The sequence below is a fragment of the Leptodactylus fuscus genome, chromosome 10 (assembly GCF_031893055.1).
Source record: "Leptodactylus fuscus isolate aLepFus1 chromosome 10, aLepFus1.hap2, whole genome shotgun sequence".
Classification (NCBI taxonomy): Eukaryota; Metazoa; Chordata; class Amphibia; order Anura; family Leptodactylidae; genus Leptodactylus; species Leptodactylus fuscus.
Window position 1 is genome coordinate 8,845,125 of NC_134274.1, and position 27,237 is coordinate 8,872,361.

At 44.1% G+C, this 27,237-nt stretch overlaps 1 protein-coding gene across 1 annotated transcript; it reads left to right on the plus strand.

Moving 5' to 3' along the window:
• The first annotated feature begins 669 nt into the window (after positions 1 to 669).
• PPRC1 (PPARG related coactivator 1) lies at positions 670 to 22,142 on the plus strand. The gene is made up of 14 exons (XM_075258512.1): positions 670 to 813; positions 5,860 to 6,012; positions 6,225 to 6,377; positions 6,498 to 6,578; positions 9,161 to 11,939; positions 12,571 to 12,624; positions 13,252 to 13,309; positions 14,300 to 14,367; positions 14,674 to 15,490; positions 19,076 to 19,255; positions 19,365 to 19,422; positions 20,618 to 20,739; positions 21,363 to 21,514; positions 21,747 to 22,142. Exons 1-14 carry the CDS (start codon positions 733 to 735, stop codon positions 21,848 to 21,850), a joined length of 4,860 nt encoding a protein of 1,619 aa, XP_075114613.1. The 5' UTR covers positions 670 to 732; the 3' UTR covers positions 21,851 to 22,142.
• Positions 22,143 to 27,237: the final 5,095 nt, after the last annotated feature.

Sequence of the window (27,237 nt, forward strand, 5' to 3'; positions counted from 1 at the left end):
TTCATATAAAAGTGCCCAGTCCTGTAATATGCGGAGGAATTCTTGGGGCGCTGGTAGAGATGGCGTCTCTCCTGGCGATGGCTGTTTTTGCAGTCGTCACTGAACCACCAGTGACTTTGTGACACCAGATGCCCCGTTAACCCCCCAGGGTGGAGGACTGAGGCTGGTAATAGTGTAAGAGACTTACAGGAGTTATTGTCATAGTGATGGTAGTTCACATTTGGGATCACTGTGGCTGTCACTCTTACATGAGCCTGTACCAGGATCTGCAGCTGTCACACTTCTATAGGAGCCTTGTAGCTGTCACTTTTATGGGGGGTACTGCAGCTGAAACTTTATGGCAGCTCTGTGGATGTCACTTATGTGGCCACTGCAGCTGTCACTTAGGGGGCACTCTAGCTGTCATTCTTATGGGGGGCGCTGTGCCTTGACTTTAATCTCTTTAGGTCTTGTTCTGCATGTTCCTACTACCTACTTATTACACCCTATGACATCCACACGTGTATAATAGGTTTTATTCCTCCATGACACCTCATTAAATTCCTCCACAGTATAAATTATGGTCAGCCCTTCTGCCACCACCAAGATGGCCGCCCTCCCATGCAGCCGCTCTATTCCGGGCAGTGGGAGCCTCGTAGCTCCGCCCCCTCCCATGCGGCAAGGACCACGTGTTCCTGGACGGCTGTGGAGCTGCTGCTGCTGCCGGCTCAGGATCGGAGCTGAGAGGCCAAGATGGCGGCGCGGTGGGGAGCGGGCGAGGAGACGTTAACCATCGGAGGAATGGAGCTCTTCACCGCTGGCGGCCCTCTCCAGGTACGTGGCTAGGGAGGCGGCAGCGGGCTGAGGCGGTCCGGACCCGGTGCGGCCGCTGTGAGGGGAGCAGGGCGCTGCAGAAGCCGGCTGCATGTGACACGTGGATGGGAGAGACACGCGTGTGTGTGCTGGGGCCAGGCCGGGACTTCTCGCCGCTCCCTCACGGCCGCTGACACGTCCTCACACGGGGCTGCTTGGGGTGTCTGAGGCCGGGGCACACGTGGAGGCGACCGGGGGTTTGTGGAGGGCTGAGGAGACGCCCCAGGAACAGCCGGCAGGGAGCGCGGAGCGAGGGCTGGGCTGGGGCAGCGGCTAATGCTGTAGGGGGAGGCTGTAACGTGTGTAGTGGGTGCAATATTAATATCTGCAAGGGGGCTGTGTAATATAGCATGCTGCACTGGCAGCTGTATACTGTGTGTATATACACACCCCCTCTATACAGTGTCACTGCCTATCAGTAATAGAGCATTATTATTACTGTATAGGATCAGAAGTTATTACAGACTATTCTAGAGATTAGAATCTACAGGTGGGTTGGAGTGTTATAGATTATAATCCCATATCATAATGTATAATCTCATCACTATGACCTGTGACACTGTATAATAACCAAATCTCCTGGGGCAGGGGGGGGGATGTTATTGCACCATTCCTGGTGTCTAAGACTTTATTCTATCTGTTGCCTCTTCTGCAAGTAATTTTTAATTTTTTGTACCAGATAAGTAATGGACAACTCTGACCCCCCCAACCCTAATAATAATAATGTCCCTCCTCCCCATAATGTGTTATAACAACTTTGGACATCTCTCCCCCTCCATATTAACACTGATAATCTTCTTATTCCCGGTCTGAGATACTTTATAATAACTTTAGATAACTTTTTGCTTTCTCTTTATAATCTCTCTGCACTTGGACCCCGTGCACATGACCTGAGTTTTTCTGGAGACCCTTCACATAATCTTAAGCATGTCCTAGTCTTGCTAATATTTGTCGCTCATTCCGTCCCTTGCTCTGATGGGTCAGTGATGATCAGACACTGCCATGTGCTTTCTATTTCCACAGACTTACAGTCATTACTATGGTCTTGTACATGAAGCCTAATAATTCCTTCCTGTTCTGCTTGTCCCCTGAACTGGAGTAATTTATATTTTGCGACACCCTCCAGAATTTAACTGAATCCCCCACAAATCCCTTCTCCCCCTCCCCCAGCCATATACACCTATACTGTGCTAGATGTCTGGTCATCCCCATTGAGGCCCCCTGCTGATCACAACAATGGGGTCCTGAATATCCTGCTTGGACTAGTGTTTGTGTCTGTGGCTACTCCATGCATTTCTATGGGAGTTGTGGAGCTGGTGAAGCGCTGAGTTTCTGTTAAGGGCGTGACTGTATATACAGTTACATTGGGGGGTCTTAGGACCACCACCCTTATGCTGAAACCGCCATGGTTATGATGCAATGAGCTTCCGCTCACTACTGGACTACAATGACAGCTTTCTGTACAGTAGTGATTTGGGCCATGTGGGAGGTCACTGCATCATGTACTATATACCCGGCGGTGGTCAGTCCTGGATATACAGCCCCCACGGACCATATACAGTCAGTGTATATCAATGCCCTCTCAATCTGTGACTGTTTTCCACCTACCCTAGCAGTGGACTTGTTACAGCAGAGGTTGGGGACAAGGTCCATGAGCCCCTACCGGAGTCTTCTGTGGTCAGGTCCATACCGTAGAAGAGACCTGGAATAAAGGGGCGCTGCACGTCTCATTACAAGACTTGGATGGGATTGTGGGGGTTTGCTTGCCTGAACCTCTGAGCTTGTATATTGGTGACTTGTGTGGCCATTTTAGTCAGCTGATCAGCGGTGACCTGGGTGGCACAGGTTGCTGATTACTTTCCCAGGCTGCTGTGATGTTGAGAGTTGTTGTCCAGTCTTGGTTGGGTGACAGCTGCTACCAGGGCATATATACACATGTATACAAAGACTTAGTATATCAGTTACTACTTGTCCATAATAGGTCCATATGTTATAGCAGTGGCAGTGCGGTGGTGTGAGGGGAGGCGCTGCGGAGCTGCACGGACTGCTGATGTGTATGGATTGCTCCCAGCCTGTATTAGGAGGAGGCTCCGGCCATGTGTACACATCAGCGCTGCGGCTGCACACACGTGGTGGTGCGGGTGGCTTCTCTCCCATGCCTCTTGTTGACATCACAATTAACTAGTAGTGTGCTGGATGAAACAGCAGGTCGGGTTAGTTCAGATTTGGCATTCGCTGCTTTATTGTGGTGGTGTTTGTTTTGTTTTTCTCCAACTTTAGGGCAATTTGTAGAAAATGTTTGTTTTTTTTGTTGATTTTGCTAATTGACATCCCAGCGATCAGCTGTAGTTTAAGGAGGGATCTGGTGAGAAGTTTTCGGTTTCCATGCAGCGCCACCACTGGAGGGAGTGAAGCATTACTTGGTGCTGTCCCATGAAGATTAAACGCGTCTAATTTGTAATAGTAATCGCGGATCCCTGAGTCATTGTAATAGCCGGTACTCTATATGAATCATGGTCGGGTAATGAATGAATCATCCGCTCGCTCCTCTGGATTAGGATTCAGGTTTTTAGGCCTGCTTAAAGGGACACTGTTCTTTTAGGCTTTTGCAGCAATGTGTAATTTTGCACTTGATATGACCATCACTTGTGCCCTGTTAGTGTTGGATACAAAGAAGCTCACACGAGATAAGCGGTACTTAATACGGGCCAGGAAACTTCACCAACTATAGAAATACTTCATAATAACACACATAGGGCACTTTTGTATATAAGAGATATGTTTGACGTCTATCTCCAATGGGAGGCTTGTTGGTGCCGCTTATCCTGAGCCATAGGCTGTTACAGATTGTGATCTCATTGAATGGATTGTTTTTTTTTGCAACATTTAGGCCTCGTGCATACAATTGTGTTTTTCATCAGTGTGCTAGCTGTTTGCCCCTTGCATCGGGTGGGGCTGTGAACCTGGAAATTTAGCGCATGTCTTACTTCTCTGTTTTGTAGTCCGGGCATGTTCAAGTGACATCATCTAAGTGTTATATGTTACATTTTTCACAGACTGGTGCACATCAACGGTCATGTATGTAGCTCTAGAGCATGTGCAGGTGCCATCTGACACAATTCTAGAAGAGCCATGGCTGCAAAATGGATAGAAATAGCTGCCTGTCCTGTTATACCTTTCTGGGGTCCTGGCCCCTGATACGTTTATGGGTGCGCAGTCATGTGCACAGAGCTTGATAGCAGTTCGGGCGTTAACTTCATCATAACTTGGCAATCACAGTCTGGAAAACGCAACCTGGATTGTTTCATGGATGGAACGTGGTCGTGTGAATAAGGCTTGATGTGTGTAATCCTCAGGTTTCTTCTTGAAATTGCAGTTTGTGAATGTAAAATATGGAGGGGGTTCTTCAGGCTCTTCTAGGGTAATCGTCTGTTCTGTTGTCTCTGCACATGTGGGAAGTGAGAGGACGTGGGTAGAGGCTTTTAGGTGTCAGTGGCAGAGAAATCAGCCCCATGAGACCTAATATGGCTGCCGGTAAGTAATTATAAGTCATTTCCTGCCCTCTCAGGTGTAGAATATACACGGTGTGTCACATCAGAATACTGTATTGTTGGGATACATGATATGATTCAGGGTCTGGTGTCAGACCCACAGTAAGGTCATGGTGGTTTTGTTTGTAGTCTCCGTTTACTCCTCGGCTATTCCAGATAATCTCCATTGTTTTTGGGTAGATCTGAGCGAAGGTCAACGACTATAGATTGCATTCCTGCAGGATTCTGGCCTTAGGTACTAGGGGCCTCTTTTTTTTTTTTTTTTTTTTTTGTAACCTTTGCCCCCAATAGCTATACCTTACGATAAGCAGTGTTGGTAAGTAAACCAGTATTCAAAGTCAGGTAATGACTGTCTGCAAACTGGTGAATTTTAGAATTGTGCTAGCGGTATGGCGGTGCTATAGGAGCACGACATGGACATATGATTTGGATGTTGCTCTTACAATCCTAGCGCTGGGCTACAAAATGGCTAAGGTGGTCTGGTTGCCTGTTGCAAACAATTGCAGTACAGCGATGGACGACAAGATCAAGTGGAGCGGTGTCCTGTAGTAACCAGTCAGAATCCACCTGTCATCTTCAGGAGCAACTTTGAAATGAAAGCTCCTCCATATGAGGCAGAGTCTTCAGTACATGTACCCAGTTGTTTTCACTCGTCTACCTTACTGTGTGATGTTCAGCGCGGGGGTTTCTACATCTGTCTCTCTTCTTCAGGTGTTTCCTGTCTGACCTGTATTTCTTGTCTCGGCTCCCAGGACGCTGTGTCTTGGGCTTTATCTAGAATTACTCCTTGGGATATATCTGGAGCGTCTGGGTTGCCAAGGATTCCTGCCCTGGTGCTGCATTTAGTTTTGTCCTCTGTGGCACTACAGGACTGGTGTAAAGAATAGCAGGACTATTATTTGATGCTGTCGGCCATGTTTACTGTGTGACAAGTAGTCGCCAATATCATTTGGTCTATCGCTGTCTCTTACAAGAAGCAATGTCAGTTGGCTGGTGATTGTGAGCGATTACTTGCCTGTGCTGGTAAAGTCACATGCTGCAGTAGCTCAGTCCCATTCAAGTGAATGGGGCTAAGCTGCAACATCCAGCACAGTCACTGTACAATGTGTGATGCTGTGCTTGATACCCAAATGCAACCAGATGATTCATGAGGTCCCAGTTGTCAGTGACCTATCTTAATTCTATAAAACGACTTTGGGGTGTCACATACTGGTCTTGAAAAATCCCAGGGGCCTCACAGCTCATTGTGCTTAGGAGTTTTTGGATTTTTCATATTGCTGAATATTTTATTTATCGATATTCGGTTGGTGCAAAAAGTCCTACAAGCAGTGAGGCAAAACGTGTGCCCCAGCAGGAAGAAATGTCTCTTTAGTGCCCCCTACAGTATATAGTCCATCCTTGCTATGTGTGTTTGGGTGCAATGGTTAGTACATTATTCTTGTGCATTGTTTTGCAGTGTCCAGACCTGGATGAAGATGACACCTGTGATGGCCTCTCGGATCTGACTCTGTCATCTCTGGACGCAGGAGGAATCCTGGGAACCCTTCAGGGCTACATAGACAATTCCATCATTTCCATCATTGACGATCCTGGAGCCCAGGCTGATGATGTAAGACCCAGAGATTTGATCTGTGTTTGCATTGCACCAATTTCTATCTCACACTGGCGATTGGTAAAACATGACACAGTCCATGACTTCATTAACGTAAATGTGGTCGGGCTATGAGACCAAACGCCACCTGTGCACAGATGTGGTGCTGTTTTTGAAAGAAAGCCGCCATGTACAGCCCATATAAATGCTTGTATCTCCTCTTTTTGCAGCTCAGCGATCCTTTTGATGAAGAAAATGAACGGTCTCTCCTGAATGCGATAACAGAGATACTGGATAATGCGGATGATGAGAATTTGTCTCCGTTTGACACCATTCCCGATACGGAACTATTGACTTCACCAAGGGATAAAGATGGCAGCGCAGTAAGTACTTTAGAAGTTTTGAGCCCATTGTACTGGGGTTCCAAAAAGATATTTGTACCTTCTTTGTGGACTATTATGGAAGTTCTGTTTTTAAAGTTTATGTTTTGTCTTTCGTTACAGCGGTTACTTTGTTTATCACGTACCCCGCCTGATCATGAGATGTACTCGGTGGACAGCCAGCGCAGGGCCAATGCCAACAAAGTAAGAGACCTAGTGTTTTAACTTCTTACTGACAATTCACAAGTTTTAGGCGTCAGTCTGCTTGGAGCAGGTTTGTTTCTCAACTGAAATGGCCAGGAACCCTAAGACTGCAGTCACACGATTGTAAATACTGACTGTGTGATGTCCCTGACATGCTGCCGGATGTCACATGGCCACATCAGTTTCACTTATTTTGGCAGTCCATTGTCACAGACCATCAATATATAGTTTGAACCCCCTCCATACACTGAAATATATGGGGATCCATGAACACTGGTATATGATCCATGAACACTGGTACCCCTTGAGTGTTTTACACAGATATTTAGCATCTCTTTGTGTAAAACAAGCTTTTTTTACAAGATGATCCAGGAAGCTCAGTCTGGGTGTAGGGTCATATTTAACACTAAATTAAGCAGATTACATAATACATTTTTATATAGCACCAACATATTCCGCAGCGCTGTACAATTTGCAGTGAGTTCTTGGGACAGGCAGACAGTACTAAAATTATACCTTTACAAAAAGCATCGTGTGAACAGTGCCTAAGAGTCAACGCATCGATCCAGTCAAACTGAGATCTTAAATACACAAACATAATGGGAGGCCAATTGTAATAAATATATATATTATACATTATACAGTCCTATGAAAAAGTTTGGGCACCCCTATTAATCTTAATCATTTTTAGTTCTAAATATTTTGGTGTTTGCAGCAGCCATTTCAGTTTGATATATCTAATAACTGATGGACACAGTAATATTTCAGGATTGAAATGAGGTTTATTGTACTAACAGAAAATGCGCAATATGCATTAAACCAAAATTTGACCGGTGCAAAAGTATGGGCACCTCAACAGAAAAGTGACATTAATATTTAGTAGATCCTCCTTTTGCAGAGATAACAGCCTCTAGTCGCTTCCTGTAGCTTTTAATCAGTTCCTGGATCCTGGATAAAGGTATTTTGGACCATTTCTTTCTACAAAACAATTCAAGTTCAGGTAAGTTTGATGGTCGCCGAACATGGACAGCCCGCTCTCAAATGATCTGAAAACAAAGATTGTTCAACATAGTTGTTCAGGGGAAGGATACAAAACGTTGTCTCAGAGATTTAACCTGTCAGTTTCCACTGTGAGGAACATAGTAAGGAAATGGAAGACCACAGGGACAGTTCTTGTTAAGCCCAGAAGTGGCAGGCCAAGAAAAATATCAGAAAGGCAGAGAAGAAGAATAGTGAGAACAGTCAAGGACAATCCACAGACACCTCCAAAGAGCTGCAGCATCATCTTGCTGCAGATGGTGTCACTGTGCATCGGTAACAATACAGCGCACTTTGCACAAGGAGAAGCTGTATGTGAGAGTGATGAGAAAGAAGCCGTTTCTGCAAGCACGCCACAAACAGAGTTGCCTGAGGTATGCAAAAGCACATTTGGAGAAGCCAACTTCATTTTGGAAACAAAGATTGAGTTGTTTGGTTATAAAAAAAGGCGTTATGCATGGCGTCCAAAAAGAAACAGCATTCCAAGAAAAACACGTGCTACCCACTGTAAAATTTGGTGGAGGTTCCATCATGCTTTGGGGCTGTGTGGCCAATGCCGGCACCGGGAATCTTGTTAAAGTTGAGGGTCGTATGAATTCCACTCAGTATCAGCAGATTCTTGAGAATAATGTTCAAGAATCAGTGACGAAGTTGAAGTTACGCCGGGGATGGATATTTCAGCAAGACAATGATCCAAAACACCGCTCCAAATCAACTCAGGCATTCATGCAGAGGAACAATTACAATGTTCTGGAATGGCCATCCCAGTCCCCAGACCTGAATATCATTGAACATCTGTGGGATGATTTGAAGCGGGCTGTCCATGCTCGGCCACCATCTAACTTAACTGAACTTGAATTGTTTGTCCAAAATACCTTTATCCAGGATCCAGGAACTGATTAAAAGCTACAGGAAGCGACTAGAGGCTGTTATCTTTGCAAAAGGAGGATCTACTAAATATTAATGTCACTTTTCTGTTGAGGTGCCCATACTTTTGCACCGGTCAAATTTTGGTTTAATGCATATTGCGCATTTTCTGTTAGTACAATAAACCTCATTTCAATCCTGAAATATTACTGTGTCCATCCGTTATTAGATATATCAAACTGAAATGGCTGTTGCAAATACCAAAATATTTAGAACTAAAAATGATTAAGATTAATAGGGGTGCCCAAACTTTTTCATAGGACTGTATTTCTTGAGTAAAAAAACAAACCACTTATTTTTTAAAAATCTGAACAACCTTTTTCAGTTCTCATGAACTTGAAGGAATCCAGTTGTGCGGATTTCCCAGTCTGAAGAGCCAGACTCCCTGCGTCTATAATATATACAGACAGCGGTGACATAGATGACTAAGGTGCAGGGAGTCCAGGTCTCTTACGGACTGAGAAATCAGGATAAAGTATGGACCGACCTGTGTTCCTCTATGTGCATAGGGTCAAACAGCTTTAACTTGCATTTTCTGTTGAGGTCTCTCAGACGTGTTCTGTAGTGCTGTAAGTCAATGGCGTTAAGTTTGGTAATTTTTCACTCTTCCATTACAGGTTGATGGGCGCTGTTCTGGGCCAAACTGGGAACTCTTTCCAGATACCCTCAACTCTACACCAAAGAGACGTAACCGATATGGGAGTGTAAGAGGTTGTTTAACTCGCAGGACAGAAGCCGGGGAAATCCTACAACGAAGTGATGGCGAGGATGAAGAAGTGCCGTGTCCAGAAAATATCACAAATAAAAACTCTAGTTTACTTGCACTTGACAAAACCTTCTGTGTAGACCCAGAAGCGGATATTAATGATGGAGATGAGCAGATGTTACAGCAGGGCACTCCATGTATCATTAATACTGAAAACGTTGCCATTAATGACTTGGTTAAGTATATGCACGATTACTGCCTACCTACCATAACCGTGTGCCTAGAGTCCGAGGAGGGACAAAACCTTCTGAGTGACGCAGTGTTTCTCGAGATTGTGTCTGACCAAGGAGAATGTATAAAGTTACCTGTTGTGGTGGAGACACCGGAGAACATGTTGCTGTCTACAGGTGACATGGACATTGAAAGTGAAAATCTACCTAACCACCTGCCCTTAACTGAGCTGGGTGATCCAGAGGAAGACATGAATAATGATATACAAGTGGATTGCACAGAAAAATCTGATGAAGTTAACCATGAACCCATGGAGGTAAACTACCAGGTTCTGCCTCCGTTACAAGCTGCATCCCCTCAACCTCCAGTGGCTGATGTAAAGCCTACAAATGATGAAGCCCCTAAGGAGGTGCCAGATCAAGACTGTAAGAATACTGAACCAGAAATCACGACTGTGCCAGTCGCTAAGGAGAAGATACCACAAAAAGGGAAGAAATCGAGTAAAGACAAGCAGTCCTCTAAATCAAAGTCAAAAACTAAAACAAAATCTACGACTGAAGACAAATCTCAAGATGCAGCAGAGCCAGTACCAGTGCAAAGTCTCGCCCATACTCCGGCAAGCCGGCCTAATAACCCTTCCTTGCAGGAGTCTGACTTTTTAACAAAAACATTGGACCAGGTGAAAAAGGAGTCCCAGATGGAGCTTCGCTCATCCCGAGTCGGTCGCAACAAGGCAAGAACTCGTGCAACCTTGGAAACTTCCAACCCTGAGAAAAAAATGGACAGGAAAGTAAAACCTGTTAATAAAGGAGACGAACAAGCAAAAAATACAATAGGAGCTGATGAGGCGGCTAAAGATGTAGAGCAAAACCCAAGTCATGAGAATCCCAAATCTGAAGAGACTCAAAATTCTGCTGTTGATGGTTTACAGTCTGACAAAGAAAATGTGTCTGTCACTTCTGAAATGAGCAATGCAGAAGAGCCATCTAGTAGTGAAGAACCTGGTTCCTCGAAGGTTGAAGATGTCCAGGATGGAGACTCTTCACAGCCACCAAAGGAACCAAAACCCAAGTTGCTCAGCTTAAGTGAATACAGAAAGCGATTTCAGCTCCGGAAAACGCTCCCCGAGCGCGACAATGAGAAACTTGCTTGTAGCAAATGGCCAACAGTTCCCGAGCCCCCAACGGAGTTGGCAGAGCTGCCTTGCTTAATTGTACCTACACCTTCAAATAAGCCATCCATAGACAAAAAGGCATGCCCACCGATCAAAGCTAGCAGTGTTCCTGGACAAGATGTGTCTGCCAGTTCAGCTGCTGTTCCAGCCACAGTGACCCCAGCGCCAGTGGCCAGTCAAGATTCTTTAAATGAAAAGCCATGTGCTGCTGTTTTGGATGTTGCTCCACCTCAGATGATGACACACCCACCTACTATGCCACCCCCATTTTATCCACCTGCATGGCCTGTTGTCCCTCCTTCTTTTTATCCTGGTATGCCATCTTTGCCTGCAGTTTCTCATTATCCAAGTGGTATTCCGCCAATTTTGCCTGTACAGCCACCACCAGTCATGAGTTGGCCTCCATTCCCGCCTCCACCGATTGCAGTGCCACCAGTACATCCTACTGGATGGGTTGCAGGGCCACCCTATTGGCCAAATGCTCAAATGGCACCAGGGATGCCTGAAGCTTTGCCTGAACAGTCTGTTCCTTTCAATGCAACCAATATCCATGCACAGTCTGATCAGAAGATACCGCAAGAAACTGTAGTCCCACCTGTAGACAGCAGACCCCTAACTGCTCCCCCTATCAACAAGACACCAGTACTGAAGTCTGAAAATATGGCGCTCAAAACTGCTCCAAAACCTGAAATTATCAAGCATGACAAAAAATTAGCCACTGCCCCCAAGTCTGATGTGTCCGACATGGCAGTGAAAGCAGCTATGAAATCTAAAACTGCACCATTTGCAGATGCTAAGGCGGCAAATGTTCCTATACCAGATCTGAAATCTGCAAACCAAGTTGTCTTAAAAATTATGGAAATTTTGAAAAAAGCCCATAAACTAGGTTTTCAAGTAAAGCCGGCCTCTGCCTCTGCTGTGGCTAACACCCAGCTGGGCATTCAGGTGCCGCCATCTACAGCAGCCTCAACATCCGTGCAGCCAAAGCAGGCCGTGCTTCCAAATGTAAAGGTGCAAATGGTGGACAAAGTTCCCACACAAGAAGTCCATGTGTCTAAAGCAGACGACTCATCGTTGGTTGAGAAGGTTCCAACCTCAGGAAATGTACCTGCCCCAGAAGTGGTAGAGGTTAAACCATCAGCTGCCTGGGTGGTGAAGAAGCAAGAAGATAAAGGTCCTGTCCTCCCTCCAAGTGCTGAGACTCTCTGTGCATCTGCCGAAAGCTTCCAGATGATGGCCGAATCTGATCAGAAGGAGACCGAGAAAAGTCTTACTTGTGAATCAGGTAAATAAATCAATACATCGCCGCTCTGGAGCTACATCGTGGCAGAGACGGCAGGAACTGCTCCAATAGTTTTCTGCATATTTTGCCTGGTTTTAGCACCATTGTGGGGGATATAAATGTTACAAAATTGAAGGCCTTTCCCATTGTGATCTCCTGGATTTGCACATATATAAATGACCCCCTGTTATGACAGTCCCCCTTTACTAAATTTGTCTTTTGAAGCCTAAAATGTTAGGAGTCGAAGAGAATGTGACACAGATTCAAAATGACCTTGTTACCCCTGCCAGTCAAATATCCCTTTAGTAAAGGGATTGTCCAAGATCACCGAGTTGAATGCAAATGGTTCTTTGGGCTAGAAATATAAATGCATGGATACTTGCCTGCATCCTCCCCCCTGTCACTTCTGCTGCTGTGCTTATTATATACAGATCAGCGGCAGCTGTAACGTGACATTGAGGGACCACGGCAGCCAGACACAGTATACAGCTGAGAGCAGTGTTAGGTTGCAATAGTTATGACATCACTACTGCAGTTACTCTGTATATAAGCCATGTAACACTACACTCTCCCTGTAGCATCCTTGACTAGGGTCACTAGTGCCTAGAATGTTAATGGTCTTGTTTTCTTGTAGGTATTGAGGCTTCGGACCTTACCAGCTTGCTCGAGCAGTTTGAGCAGTCTGAAGGTAAGTGTGGCACTATATTTTTACAGTTTATTTTCCCCTTTATATTATGGTGTCACCCACCACCCCAAATACACACGTCTCTTGTACTGAACCAGTGGCTGTTCCCTGCCTCTTTGTTTGGGGGGGAGAATGTGCTTAGTCTGCACAGGCCCCTTTTTACTGGGAACAGCTTGCTCTGCAGGAAGCACTTACAGGGATCAAGTATATTATTCTAAAATAGAGATGTGCCCCAACTAGGACTAGCTAGCCATAATCTGTAGGCAGCCGTGTGTACATCCATTTAGCTTTGGCTCGGTACACACTTGCAGGTTAGAACTGTCTTCATCTATATTATATTTATGCCAAAAGTCAGGAGTGGTTGAAAAGCAAAGAATAAATAAATGGTTTCTAATTTCCTCTACTTATTTTGGCCTAAAAAAATATATATATATTCTGATCATTACACAAGTTTCGTATCGGCAATATTCTTACACAACTGCAGGGACCCGTTCATGCACTAGAATGTCCCCATAGTAATATTCAGGAGCACAATGCAAATTCTAAATTTCCTATTATGTAGTATGTTTTGTTTGACCCCCTCCCCTCCATACCTAACTACAGTAGTTTAACACATTTGGTTCTTTGCAGCTAAAGAGGAGGAGCGACTCCCTCAATGTCCTGATAGATTGGCTGTAGGAAACTCCGGGTAAGTAGAAGAGTTACCCTACAGCTACACGCTGCGGCCTGCGGTACAATATGCAGACGTGTACTTGCCATATTGCACATTGGAGTAAATATGAAATACTTCTGTAATACTTTTATACTGCTACTAGCAGTCCTGCCTTAAATTACTGTAATTGCCATTCATGTGTCTGTGACTGCCAACAATACCAGTGCCTTGCCGCTTATACAGGAGAGGACACGTCCTGAAGAGCCCCTGTAAATGGGATCATGGCTGTATAGCTTGCATTAGATTTGTTTTTGCTACTCCCCATGCATGGAACATTTTTACAACTTTCCAAAATACCTGGTCTGTATTGGCTGTCACTAAGTTCTACAAGATTTTTACTACCCCTTAAAAAAAAAATTGCAAGCTTGGCTGAGCTTGCATATGTCCTCGGTGGAGATTCGGGTGCTGCCTCTTGGGCATGGTGAAATCTTAGTGGTGAAGAGCCTGATGACTTCTATAAGCATTTAGATGGTCAGTGGGTTCAGCCGACATCTAATGTGTCTGACCTCCTTGTTGGGGGTTCTGCAATTAGATGTATGCAGTGTGTGTGGAGGGTGGTAGAAATGATAAACTCATTGACATTTACCTGCATGATCCCTGCTGTTCCTGCACTGGTTGTTACTGCCACTGTGCGTGTACAGAGTGACACGGCATTGTCGGGAGCGCCGCAGCCATTCACCGCTCTGAGCAGTATACAGCCAAGAGCGGTGTCTGACTGCCGCAGTCCCATCAATGTGAAGCCACTCTGTATACAAACACCGCCTTGGAGGTGATGGCCAGACCTGCCCAGGAACAGAGGAGGATGCAGTTAAACATCAGAGGGTTTTATTTTCTAACCCTCCCCTGCTGCCTGCACTTTATATTTTCTTGGGCGAACCCATTAAGCAACTCTTTAGCTTGCAGCGTGTAGTTGGGGTTTTTCTGAGCGATGATCTAATGTTGCGCCTCTTTCTGTTTCTTTAACAGGACTGGGAAAACATTGGAGAAAAAGATTCATGACAAACTATTGGCACCGGAGTTGGTGAATACAGCTGGTGAGTGTCCCTTGTATAATATGTGCCTTGCGCCCCCTGCTGGTGGTTGGAGCCACCCACTATATTCCCCCGATTTGTCTGGGGCCTGGAGAGGCTGTAGGGCATGTAATAACATATTCAGCTGGAGTAGTGCATTGTGGGAGGTGAAATATGATACTGAGATGAGCTGTGAAATAAGCCAGGTATATACTAGGAGTGCAAAGTATTCATCTTTACTAAAAGAATTTACAATATAAAGTTCTTAAAAATGTCTGTAGTAAATACTGTATCGGTATAAAGTGACTCTAGGTCATTTCTATCCCAAAGGTCTTACCCCTCCTGCAACTCCCCCGCATCAGCTCTGGAAGTCTGTGGTACCTGGGCCAGTCACTGGCAAGTCCAAGTCTTTGCATGGCCAAGAGAAGACGTGTTCACCTCCGAAGACTACAAAGCTCATTGAGCCCAAGCCATTACCACAAAGCCGCCTGAAAAACCGCAATCTTGCCTCTACACCAGCCGTGGTGTTGCCTCCTATCCACGTGGCCTCTGGTGACCACGATTATTGCATATTGTCCAGCCAGCGAACAGAGAACAAGCCTGTCCCTACCAGTGCACCTCCTGCCGCACCAGCTCAGTGTGAGGAAGGCTCTCGCTGGAACGTGAAGCACCATCAGAATATCACCATCAAACCTATTGTGCAATTCAACAAGCGTCCGCAAAACAAAGCCTGCCCTAAGCAATCTGCGCCAAGTGCACCTTCAGTTGTTCCCAACCAAAGTACCATTAGTGGCCCTGCCACTCCAGTTGCACCTTGTGATAGCAATCATAATGCTAGCAGCAATCCCCTGGACCACAGGACTAATGTTATGGCAGAGTCTGCAGTCACCGATCCACCAGATTCAGTATTAATGTCTCCAGATTCCTCGCCTTGCCGTAGTGAGAATGAACAGAGTAGAACTGATCTGAAAAATGAAAGCTCCTCGACCTCACGGAGGGCTTTGCGCTGCTATAGGAAATACAAGCGTTCCCCCAGTCCCCAAAAATCCTCCTGGAGGGGCAGGTCCAGCGGTAGCCGATCAGACTCTAGATCCTCCTCATCCTCAAGGTCTCGATCAGGGTCACCTGCTTCAAAGAGGAGAAGAACGTAAGTGTCCAGTTGTGTTCTGGTTCCCGGGGGGGCTCTTTTTATATCAAATTGTGACAAATTTCAAGGTCTCTGTCTGCAGTCATTCCTGGGAACCCTTGTGTGGACTAGGAAGGGGTTCAGATGACATCTTGCCTTCCGTCCTGCATTGATTTCAGTGGGATGTTCCACTCTTTGCTGGTGTCCACCAAATGGCCTTCTGATCTGCATCTATTGCCATCTTCCACAAGATAAAAATTGATCTTGAATAGAGAATAGTATTCGAAACTAGTTTTGAATACCTCGCTCCATAGGAATGAATCGAAGTGGCCGGCGCTCAACCATTTAGTTTTCAGCTGCTTCCATTCATTCCTATGGGAGCGAGGTATTCGAAACTAGAGCTTCGAATACTATTCGCTCATCATAATTCGCTGATCTGTAATCTGAAGCCTCCTGTTCACTGGCTGCAAGCAGAGATCTTGAAAAAGCAGAAAACCTGCAAATTTTATAAGACGACTTTTGGAGATGTAACAATGATGCGTACACAGCTTTGCGGTGGTAATAGTGCCTACCACCTGGCTTTACATGAACCTGCAGTACAACCCTATTCACTTCCTACAAGGCCGGGTGACTACAGGGTTGTGACCTTATGGTCTCAGGTTCAAGGGGTGTCCCAGAGGTCATATCTCCAGCAATCCTATATATGCCGTCACATGTGAATGTTTTCTATAAGAGCATTTACATGAGACTACTTTGCTGCTGAATTCTGTCATGTAATATTGGGGTTTGTCTAAAAAGCTGAAGCGGCGAAAAGAGGCCTAAAATAACAGCGGCAATCCTACTGAAGGTGCTGGAATCTTTGTGCTTACAATCTCTAAGGGTTGTTCATTTTTGGTAAACGTCAAAGTCTTTTATCCCCAGCTCTGTTATACAGTCCTGGTCCACAAGCCGATAAATTCCTATGACTGAGACAAGTCACTGGTCTTAGTGGTTGCTGGTAAAGAATTGGTGACTTGTGACATCACTGGTCCCTCTCCAGCAATTACCAATTTTAGTGGTCATGTGACCCGCGAAGGAATGTGGAACAGAATCTTACAACCTTTACAATCTCATTTAATGTTGTATGTGAACAGTAGCTTGTAGACATAGGATTGGTTTCTATAGCAGTGGCATCCTCTGAGGTAATGGAGTTTACAGTTGCGGACAGATTTTTTTTCCCCTCTATTGCCACCACTTGCTGAATGTTTTGACATCCGACCGGTCTATACCACAGGCTGGGTGATCGCATTAAAGCAGAGCGTGCGACATGTGTCAAATCCTAGTGTAAGGCCAGATAACACTGCTGACTCTGCTCTGTAAGTCTGTACAGGCCGGTGCTCAGCTGTGCGCGCGATCCAATTTCTGCACCAAATCTGCTGCATGCAAACACACTTACTGCTATAACGTCTTCTTCATACTTGTGAACAGGCTGATCTCTACAGCAGATGCATGGATTTCTGCAAACCTCGGTCGTATGACTAGAACCATTGCAGATATCTTTGCATTACATCTTTGTGAATATGCTCTTACAATTGATAGAATTGCTAATGTATAATCTCCCACACCCAAACCACATCCACATACAGGATGTATAGCTACAAAACTAACCAGAGACTATAGTAGTTGGTGTTTACCACTTTCACTCTACATGAAAGGATCCAGAATTATCAATATGATCTGTTTGCTCTCTTCACATGGGGCATTTGGAGGCCCCACTCTCCTGATCACTACTTTTAGTACCCCATGTCTCTAAGCACGTCACATGGTATATTGCAGCAGTTCTGATCCCCAGCGATCAGCTGTTATCTATAGATTACAGTGCTCAGGTCACAGACGGCGCCTCCTCAGGTGATATGGAGTGTCGCAGGGGTTGGCAATCTTTATCATTCCAGCAAGATCCATCCACTTTTTTGGGAGTTCCAAGAATAGTAAAGTAAATATGCATGCTGGGAGTTGTAGTCAGTGCTAATAGTTGTCTTGCTCATGCCGACTTCTCCTTATTGATATTACTATTATACTGTACTGTCACAGATTATCAATGATGTGAACGGAGCCTTAAATATACATCTGTACTGGTAACTGCAAAAAGATGGTATGAAATGTAAGAGCCAAGAACTCTGATGTAACTGGCTAGGGTTACCCAGCAGACCCTGGGGCACAGGAGAGGGGGGCTGCTCTGTTTTTAGACTGTGCACAGTACACTAGTCTGTGACAATGTAGATGTGAAGACTTCTGCACTGTTTACATACATAGTTGGTTGGCAGCGGTGCTGGCGGACGGCCCAGACTACAGGGTGCAGATTACTTCCCACAATATTTCCATCTGACTTCAGACCTTTCAGTCTCGGTCACTTCAGAAGATGGTTATTTAAGGTCACTGGTGTAACAATAGTCCCCAGTGTTATGGGTTGGAGGAGGCGACTCTTGTCATGTTTTTAACATTAGGGTTTGTTACTTTGTATTTATAGTTTGTCAAATTATTGTATCACTTCTGTTTTATCTAATCTAACATGTGCATGTCATGTTGGCTAGTAGTAATACTGCACATGTCCTGTATATTTCGTGTTACCTCCTATATGGCACTTGTCAAGAATGGGTTCACTGGCTTGTTACCTGATGTAAAAGACGACATGGTATGCATCTAAGGCCCGGTTCACATCTGCGTTCCGTATTCCGTTCAGGAAGTTCACTTGAGAACCCCACAAACTTAAACTTATACGCATTAAAAAGCGATTACCCCATAGACTATAATTGCGGGAACAAATGGAAACCACATGGACCTCATTACAGTCTATGGGGTCCGTGTGGATTCTTAGGTAACCGCTTTTTAATGCATATAGGTTTCAGTTTGGGGAAACCTGAACACAGTTGTGAATTGGGTCTAAAACAAGGCAATTTTGCAACAGGTTGTTAAACTTTTCATATTGTTTCTACAACTTCTATGGAGATAACATGTTTCATGGTAAAACAAACTGAACTTGTGTAGTCTGACCATGCAGACATTACTGTCCTTTATATCTTAGTTCACCTACTAAATATGACTGCAGAGTCAGATGTGTGTTTTGTGTTATGATGAAGACTCAGCAGAAAAGGACTGAAAAATGTAACTTAGAAAGAAGAATTAACTTTTTAATAGGTTTTATGTAGACTGGCCCCTTTAAAGAGTTGTAAAGGTGCTTGAAGTTTTGGTGTGAGGGACTTAGTAATTTCAAGTATGGACAGCTTGATAACAAATACGATGGTGTCCTGAAGAGTCTGTAGTATAGCTCTTTAAAACCAAATTAAACCTTTAAGGGGTTGCCTCACCCTGCCACCCCCTTATTAGTTTGATGCCATTGATGGATCACTGTGGGCTGGTCTTCGGACATGGTCTACTGGAGGCAATAAGGGGTTAAAGTGCAAAGAGTCGTTACAGGGAGCAAGGAGGATAAACCAGCTTATATATCGCTTGCATTATGACACTGTAAAACTGATTTCTATGGCAGTCGGCAATCCATTTCCTCACTGTCTTACTTTTGATGTTCTCTTCTGTTCCATGTGGCTTTATCTTGTCTCTTCTCTTACTTAGATCCAGATATAGATCTAGAAGTAGATGTCGGTCCCGATCCTCCTCCAGATCTAGCTATGCTAGCAGTTGCTCCTCTCGATCTTCCTCTTATTCATCCCGGTCGTACTCTCCTTCTTCTAGTCGATCTAGGTCACGATCCAGATCACCCTACAGGCGGAGATACCGGAGCAGAAGCCGGAGGTAGGTTTATGGCTGTAGGAGATTTACAGCCTCTGTTTGCTTGTATACATAGATATGAGGCGATAGTCTTTATATTTTGCATCTGTCTGATGTGACGTTTGTTTGACAGGTGCGAATCCAGGGAAAGTTACAACAGGAGGCGAATGTATCACAAAGAGCGAGCCATAGTAAGTACTGGCAGTCAGGGAAGGTCATAATAGGGCTTTGGCTAATACTACACAATCTACAAAACTGGATCATCTTTGCAGTTTGGGGTCTGTTCACACTGCAAGTCAATATTCATTTGTTTTCATTAGGAATTTGCATGGTCCTTCCTACATACAGGGTTTTTTCTCCCATGTCAGTAAAGGAGTTGCTGCTTATGGTTTCCATACACAATTGGCTTCAGAGCCATGGCATGTCAGATTACAAATCTGCTCAAAGTCAGCCAAACTCATCCATACTCTGCTATTGTATCATTGACTTGGTCATGGCTGTAATACCAGTCACTGTCCAGGTTCAAAAGTGGCGCTACTCCTAAAAGCAGACTCTTCACTATTTTACTGGAGCAGGGATCTGCAACATCTGGTTGTGAAACTACAAGTCCAAGCATGCTGCATTCCCCTGTACAGCTGAATCAGTATGCATGCTGGGAGTTGTGGTTTCACACCTGCTGGAGTTCCAAAAGTTACTAGTCCTATACTGGATGAACTTAACTTTTACAGGGGTTTTGCGGAGTTACACCTTACTTCATCTGGTGGATTCTTCATAATGGACTCCGGTGTCCTGCCTTGATTCAGAACACTTAGTCACGTGATCAGTCCCTGTCTCATGTGTCGCTCCGCCCCTGCCTCCCTACCTAGGTTCTGATCATGTGACCCAGGGAATGGAACCATTCCAGATCTCCTGTGCCCATCCTGAAGAAGCCATTGGCTCAACTAAAGTAAATTTAACATTCTGGTCAACCCCCTTTAATGCCTAAATTGAAGGCGGTCTCCTACCTGCATAAGTAAAAGTTGCGTTTAGTTATGGGGGTGATGGCACCTTGGCTGGGTAATGTAGTGCCACCTTGTAGTGAGCACAGCATGTAAGGTCTAGCAGATTTACTTTTGCCGTACAGTCTGTTGCTCCCTGTTATCAGCCATTGCAGTCTGTAGGTGTATTTATAAGCTATGGGTGTAGCCATTTCTACTTGGCCTGTAATAATTCAGACATACTTGCAGTATCTAAATATTGTAAGAATTTTATAGAAGTGATTATACCGTCATACAGTGCGCTGCTCTGAAGTCTGGTGTATTTTGCGGTGTCAAACACCCCTGATGGGGAACCTAACAAGTCACTATTACTTATGGCCGTTGTTAATGACCGTTTCTGCTATTTCAGGAGGAGAGGAGAGTCGTGTACATCGGCAAGATCAACAGTCAGATGACCAGATCGGAGCTGAAAGAGCGTTTCTCTGTTTTTGGGGAGATAGAGGAATGTACCATTCACTTCAGAGAAGAGGGGTGAGTATTCTTATTTTACAGCTCCTGTTGAAGTATGGAGGAGGGGGGATTCACATGTGGCAGATTTGTAGTGGAAACCTCTGAGACCTGAAAATCAATGTCCACTATCTGAGGTTGTTTTGGAGACTGGCACGTGGAGGCAGTCAGAGGAAGGGAATAGTCACAGAAATATCTGCCACTTTCCTGGATGACTGTGTAGGACATTATAGTGGATTTAATTTGGATTAGAGTTAGGATTGGTCCTTAATTTGAGATTTTTAGTTGTCCTACATGTGAGCTCTAGTCTGTGCATTGTGCATGGAGCCACAGACTGACAGCTCTGTACACTGGCTGGTGGAGACTGTTACAGATCAGCTCTTGTTCATTTGAGTAGAGGTGGAGCTGAGATAGTGCCGTCAGGCCTCTACACATTACATACACTGGTTTCTATAGCTCATAAAAGGGGTTATCAGAGTCGCCACAGGACCCAACATCTCATAAAGCGACTTGACTGGACATTAAATTAACATGAAACCATGAAATTTAGTAGCGCTCTAGATGCTTGATGAGGCCTCTCTGCTCCTGACCTGTTCTACGTTCTGTAGTTGCTGTATTAAGGTGTATTTCTTCTCTTTTCCCCCCAGTGATAACTATGGTTTTGTGACGTACCGCTGCACCAGAGAGGCCTTTGCTGCTATAGAGAATGGCCACAAACTGCGCCTCCCCGATGAGCTGCCTTTTGATCTCTGCTTTGGAGGCAGAAGACAGTTTTGTAAAAGTAATTACGCCGATCTTGGTAAGTAGCGACCGTAATAGTCATTTGTAAAGCAGATGTCAGCATTGTTTATATGGGGTGTATTACAAGATAAAATTCACAGGTTGCCTGGTAATAGTAATACCTTGCATGTTGCCAGTCACTGACCCAGCTTTACTATATGTTATGATGTTTTGCACAGTGGATGTGGCTAAAATGACCCACTGATCTGAATTTTATTCATTTATTTTTTTTCCCCCTCCCATATTTCCAGATTCTAACCGTGACGACTTTGATCCGGCTCCTGTTAGAAGTAAATTTGAGTCTCTAGATTTCGACACTTTATTAAAACAAGCGCAGAAGAGTCACCGGAGGTAACGCCACGCCTAGCCGTCTATACAGTAGAATTATGTATAACCAAACAAGTTTACCTCAAGACACTGGATACAAGGCCATTCACTAAATACAAGCATGAGCCTCTGACATCAGGGGAAGTGCTGAATTATTATTTTTTTTTGTTAAATAAATGAGAAAAAATAATCAAAAAAAGTTCAATTTTTTTTAAAATAGCATTTGTTTTTCTAACCTATTTAACAGCACTTAATGTGCACTCTGGGATTGTCTGCGCCGATATGACAAATCACTATGCAGATCAATAATAAATCTATAATACCCGTTAAGGCCTTGTATGTCATCATTTAGGTGCAGAGTTGGTCATTACCGAATGTCCTGGTGTAATGTATGGATGAGGAATACATGGGAAGTGAGCATCTGTCTTGCTGAAAAATATTTGGCCAGCAGGTGGCAGTGATATTTTGGCATACAGTACTTGATTTGATAAGATTACAAGGAGCACAATGCACATCCTATAGGCCCTTGTGTACACACACTGACACTGTTGTGTCATGCCTCCATATGGTATGGGGGAGACGATCTTCCCTAAAAGTAATGCAATTCCTGCTGTCTGGAAATTAACCTCTGCACAGGCTTCACCTTGTTGCTAGCAAAGCTACACACACTGTTTAGTTCTGGACAACCTAAACGACTGAAAGCAGAATAAGAAAACAGTCTTTCATAAAACACATGCCCTGGAATTAAAAATCTCTATCAGTCCTGCCACTAGGTGTCTCACCTCTCTAATTCTCTGTTGCCACTTAAATGGGCTCTATCATTGGGAAAAGTCATTTTTAACTAATCACATCCTTGCATAGGCTTTAGAAAGGCTATTCCACACCTTCCTTGTAGATTGCCTCAGTGGTTTCTGAAAAAGTCTGTTTTTATTCATATGCTAATTAGACTGGTGCACCATGCATCGTGCACCCTCTTTGCTATTGTTTCCTATGGGAGACTGCTGATGATGACTCAGCTTCCTGTTTGCACACACACACACACACACATAAGAGATAATAGAGACGAGTGCTGCTGGGAACTTCTGGTGCTGGCTGGAAGCTCATTAGCATATGAATAAAAACAGACTTCTTCAGAAACCACTGAGGCAATCTACATACTAAGGTGTGGAATAGCATTTCTAAAGCCTATGCAAGGATGTGATTAGTTAAAAATGACTTTTCCCTGTGATAGAGCCCCTTTAAGGTTCAACAATAGATTCATTAGGTAAAAGGATCACAGTGAGGGAGATTCTACTTTGTATTGGCACAGTGACTGTAGATGCGAGGGGCAGATTCTCCACAGACTACACACAGCTGCAAACTGTTGATCTGTGCAAAGGACCTAAGATTCTGCAAATCGGACAGCTTACAAATACATGGGCTTTAACATGATCTACTTTTGGCTGTGTGTGATTACAGATAGTATGATGTTCAAACAACAATCAATAACTGCTCATAGATAATTATCATTTGGGCTTTTCCTAGTTTCCTATTGTATAGTTACCCTTGGCAAAATCACATATGAAGAAACCAGTAACGGGGGAGGTTTCAGACTGCTCTTTATTGTACTTTGCCACATCTGAGAGACAAGAGAAAATGTGTGAGTATGTCCAATCAAGTTTTCTGCTACTAATAATGTATGAAGACATATACCACCAAAAAAAACCCACAGATCACTTTTTTTTTTTTAACAACTCTAGTACCATTTAAAAAAAAAAAAAAAAAAGTTTCTGGTGCAACACATTGTAATACTCTATGGATCAGCAATCAAACTATTGGAGATTTAAGTCTACATGAGGAAAGCATGTTTGTTTGGTTTTTTTTTGAGTAAAATCAAAACACCCAGTTTTTCACATGACCATAATCCACAATTGGTATCAGTAGTGGTTGCCAAACTACTCTTAAGTTATTTATCCTGCAATTTGAAAGAAAAAAAAAAAAACACAACAGAAAGTCATCATGATGCTATAACACAACAAACTCTTTCGTGTTGCAAAAGTTTTAGGCAGGTGTGGGAAAACCCTGCAAAAAGTGCTTTCAGAAATAGAAGGGTTAATAGTTTTGGGGTATTAATAAGCCGGAAAAGCCATCATTATTTAATGTACCCAATGGAGGTGGAGTCCTGGAAGTGATGACATGAGACTGAAAAATTGGCACAAGCAACATCAGAGGATCTGTGCTTAGTTCTTCAAGAGGGTGGGAACAACCTCCTTCCCCAAAAGAGTCTGCAAGTACCAAAAAGAATTGATAGAAAGCAAAACTTACACCAAATTACCTATGCAGTGAAAGTGGCCAGAACTATCACCCCTGTGCTGACACTGACTCCATTACATAACCCCCTATAAGTAAATTATGTCCATCTAGACATCTCAGCCTTCCATTGCGAGGCTCCTAAATCGATGACCGGGATAAATGGAAGGACAATACCCTCCCCCTGCCATGTTCTAAACCGCCAAAGATATTTTAAAAAAATAAATAAAATTCAGGGAACCCAAAACAGCAGGTTGAATATACTGTATATGGTATCACTACACATACATTGGTGTTTAAAACAAGCAATAAATGGCATGTGATGGCACTGGATATATTGACAGATGTGTAATAACCCATCTCTGGTGGTTAAAACACTGACATGGGGCCCGAATGACAACGGCCCCCAAAGCCCTTAGGGAGAGTGTGCCAGATAGGCAGACACACATTTGTGTTGCTCTATCGCTTATGGATAAGAGTCAAAAAGTATAATTAAGACATCCCTACAAAATGATAGATCGTACCAGATTCCTGCCCCTATTGCCCTTCCTGTAATAAGTCCCTGGTTTTACTGACACAAGAAAAGAAGCCTCCTGTGTATTACTACTTTACAACCACTAGATGGCACCTGTGTACACTTGCTGTTTAATTGACCCATTGTGCTTGGTGAGAACCTGCAGAATTACATCAAACACTGAGGTAACTACTGTACATGACAGCGAGGGAGTAGAGAACAGGAAAATACTTGGTTTACACTTTAAGAATGTGCTAGTTTTTCTATCATTTTTACATTAGATGGTCAATATTACAATGGCAGTAAATGTGTACCTCATGTATATATCTTTATGCATGTATGTACATTATATACAGGGATATACGTACTGCCAGGTCTGCAGTTACACATTATCATAATCACTCCGGCCATTTCCCTGCCGCTCTATTACTTCCTGCTCAGATCTCCACATGTCTCTAGAAAAGGACGTGACCCCGACCTAACTGCATTTCAGTGCTCCGCATACATGTCAGTGTGCCCTGTGGTCTAAGTGTACGGCCTGATGTGTGGTCATCTGCTACAATGTGTATGAGAGAGGACTGATCCTCTCCATCAAGGGTCAGCGACATTTGTAAACTCCAGCTGCTGGGAAACTACAACTCCCAGCATGCTCCATTTACTTCCATGGGAATTCCAAGAACAGCAGAGCAAGTATGCATGCTGGGAGTTGTAGTCTTACAACAGCTGGAGAGCCAAAGACTGCCAAAATCTATATACTATCCACACAGGACAGGTCCTCTATATACTACACCACACAGGAGAGATCCTCTATATACTACTACATGTATAAACAGATGTATACACGGACCACTAAGTATCCTTCCAATGGCTCAGTGGGGAGTTTCTACACGTTGACAATATTAGACTGTGTAGGGACAAACCCCTTTGACATAAGTGGATTACGGTATGACCTATTGAACTGGCTTCCATTCCTAATGGTCACGAGAAACCCCTTTAATATTTTTTTTTTGTGCTTTGTTCTGATAACTTTTGCATAGATCATGTAATTTCAAAAGTCTGTATCGCCCCCTCTCTGCAAGGATAGCTACTGCAGCTCTATCATTAAGAAAATGGTCATTACGATGTCATTTTTAAGACAAAACATAAGATTTTACAAGACTAATATAATGTACAAAATAGGCAAGGAAGAAAATCATTATATTGTACATGGTTTGAGAGAAAAATCCGCTCTGATGAGTTTCCCCTACAGCTCCATCCTACCTTATGGAAGGCATTAGGAAATCTAGTCAGTGTACAGTTGTCAAAATATTTCTGACCTTTTGTGATTTGCCGAAATGATTAGAAACTCAAAAGAAGAAAAAAAAAAAAAAAAAATAAAAAAAAAGTGTTCAATGATATTAAAAAGTGGTTCGCCATAGAAACTGGGAGTATTCATAGCGCACAACCTTGACATGCATTTAATGAAGACGGCACAAATAAGAATGCAGCTATTGTCTGATCGAGAGCCGGGCGCAGACAGTAATGTAAATCCAGACAGTAATCGGGAGCAATAGAAAACCTACAAAGTGGACACAACAACGTCCTACCTAACATAGCAACATGAGACGTGGCGGTAGTGATGCAAAGTACTCGGGTGGGCGACATTGGATAAAGGCGACGAAAAATAATCTCAAGGTACTAAAATGTTCTCTTGTACAGAAATTATATTTTGTGAGTCTATATAGGAGTATGCATAATAGCAAGGGAAGGCCTATAGTGGTGGTGGGGGGTATACAGAATAGAAACTGAGACCTGGAAAAGGCAATATAGATATAAGAAAGGGTGCAAAACCGCTGTTTGACCTTCCCCAACTTCCTCCAGGAGCATCAACTAAGGACAAGTCCTTACTCAAGGACCTACCCTGTCCTGAATTACACAGGAAACCCAATGATCTGTAAGGGGACGGTGCAATGCTCAATTTCTCCAGTGGTGGCACTGCAAGTCAAGCTTCCAAAAAATTTCCATAAAAATGACAACTTCTCACTGGTGGTCCAGCAGGGATCTTCTAAAAAGTAGCTATTGCCCAAAGCTGGAAACCACTTTAAAGATTTTAAGCCCAATGACAAATCATCTGACCGGCGCGGTCACCCTGAGCATCTGGTGTTCTGTTTATCCAAATCCATTTAGCCATTCCAAAGATATAAGCCCTGTTATCGTTGATACAGATTAGGGTGTACTAGCCAAGTGGGAGCAGTAACACTCTGGTTCCTATTGGGACAGGGTCTCTGTGTGCTGTATGTTATTTACCACCCACTTGACTAGTCTAATCTGTATCAACAATAAGAGGGCTTATATCTTTGGAATGGCTGAATTGATTCGGATAAAGAAAACGCCAAAATTCTCAGGGTGACAGCGCCGATGAGATGAGGCTTTGGGCTTTTTAGACCTCAGCCTTTCTCAGAAATCACCTATCAGACCTAAAGACATAGGATCCGAGCAGAGGCGGATCCAGGGCCGGGCGAGCCGGGCAACCACCCGGGGCCCCGCGCTTAGCGGGGCCCCGTGGCCCGGCCCTAACAAAATGGTCCCAGTCAGCCTCGGCATAGTCGGGCAAGTGCCGGGGCCCGCAGAGC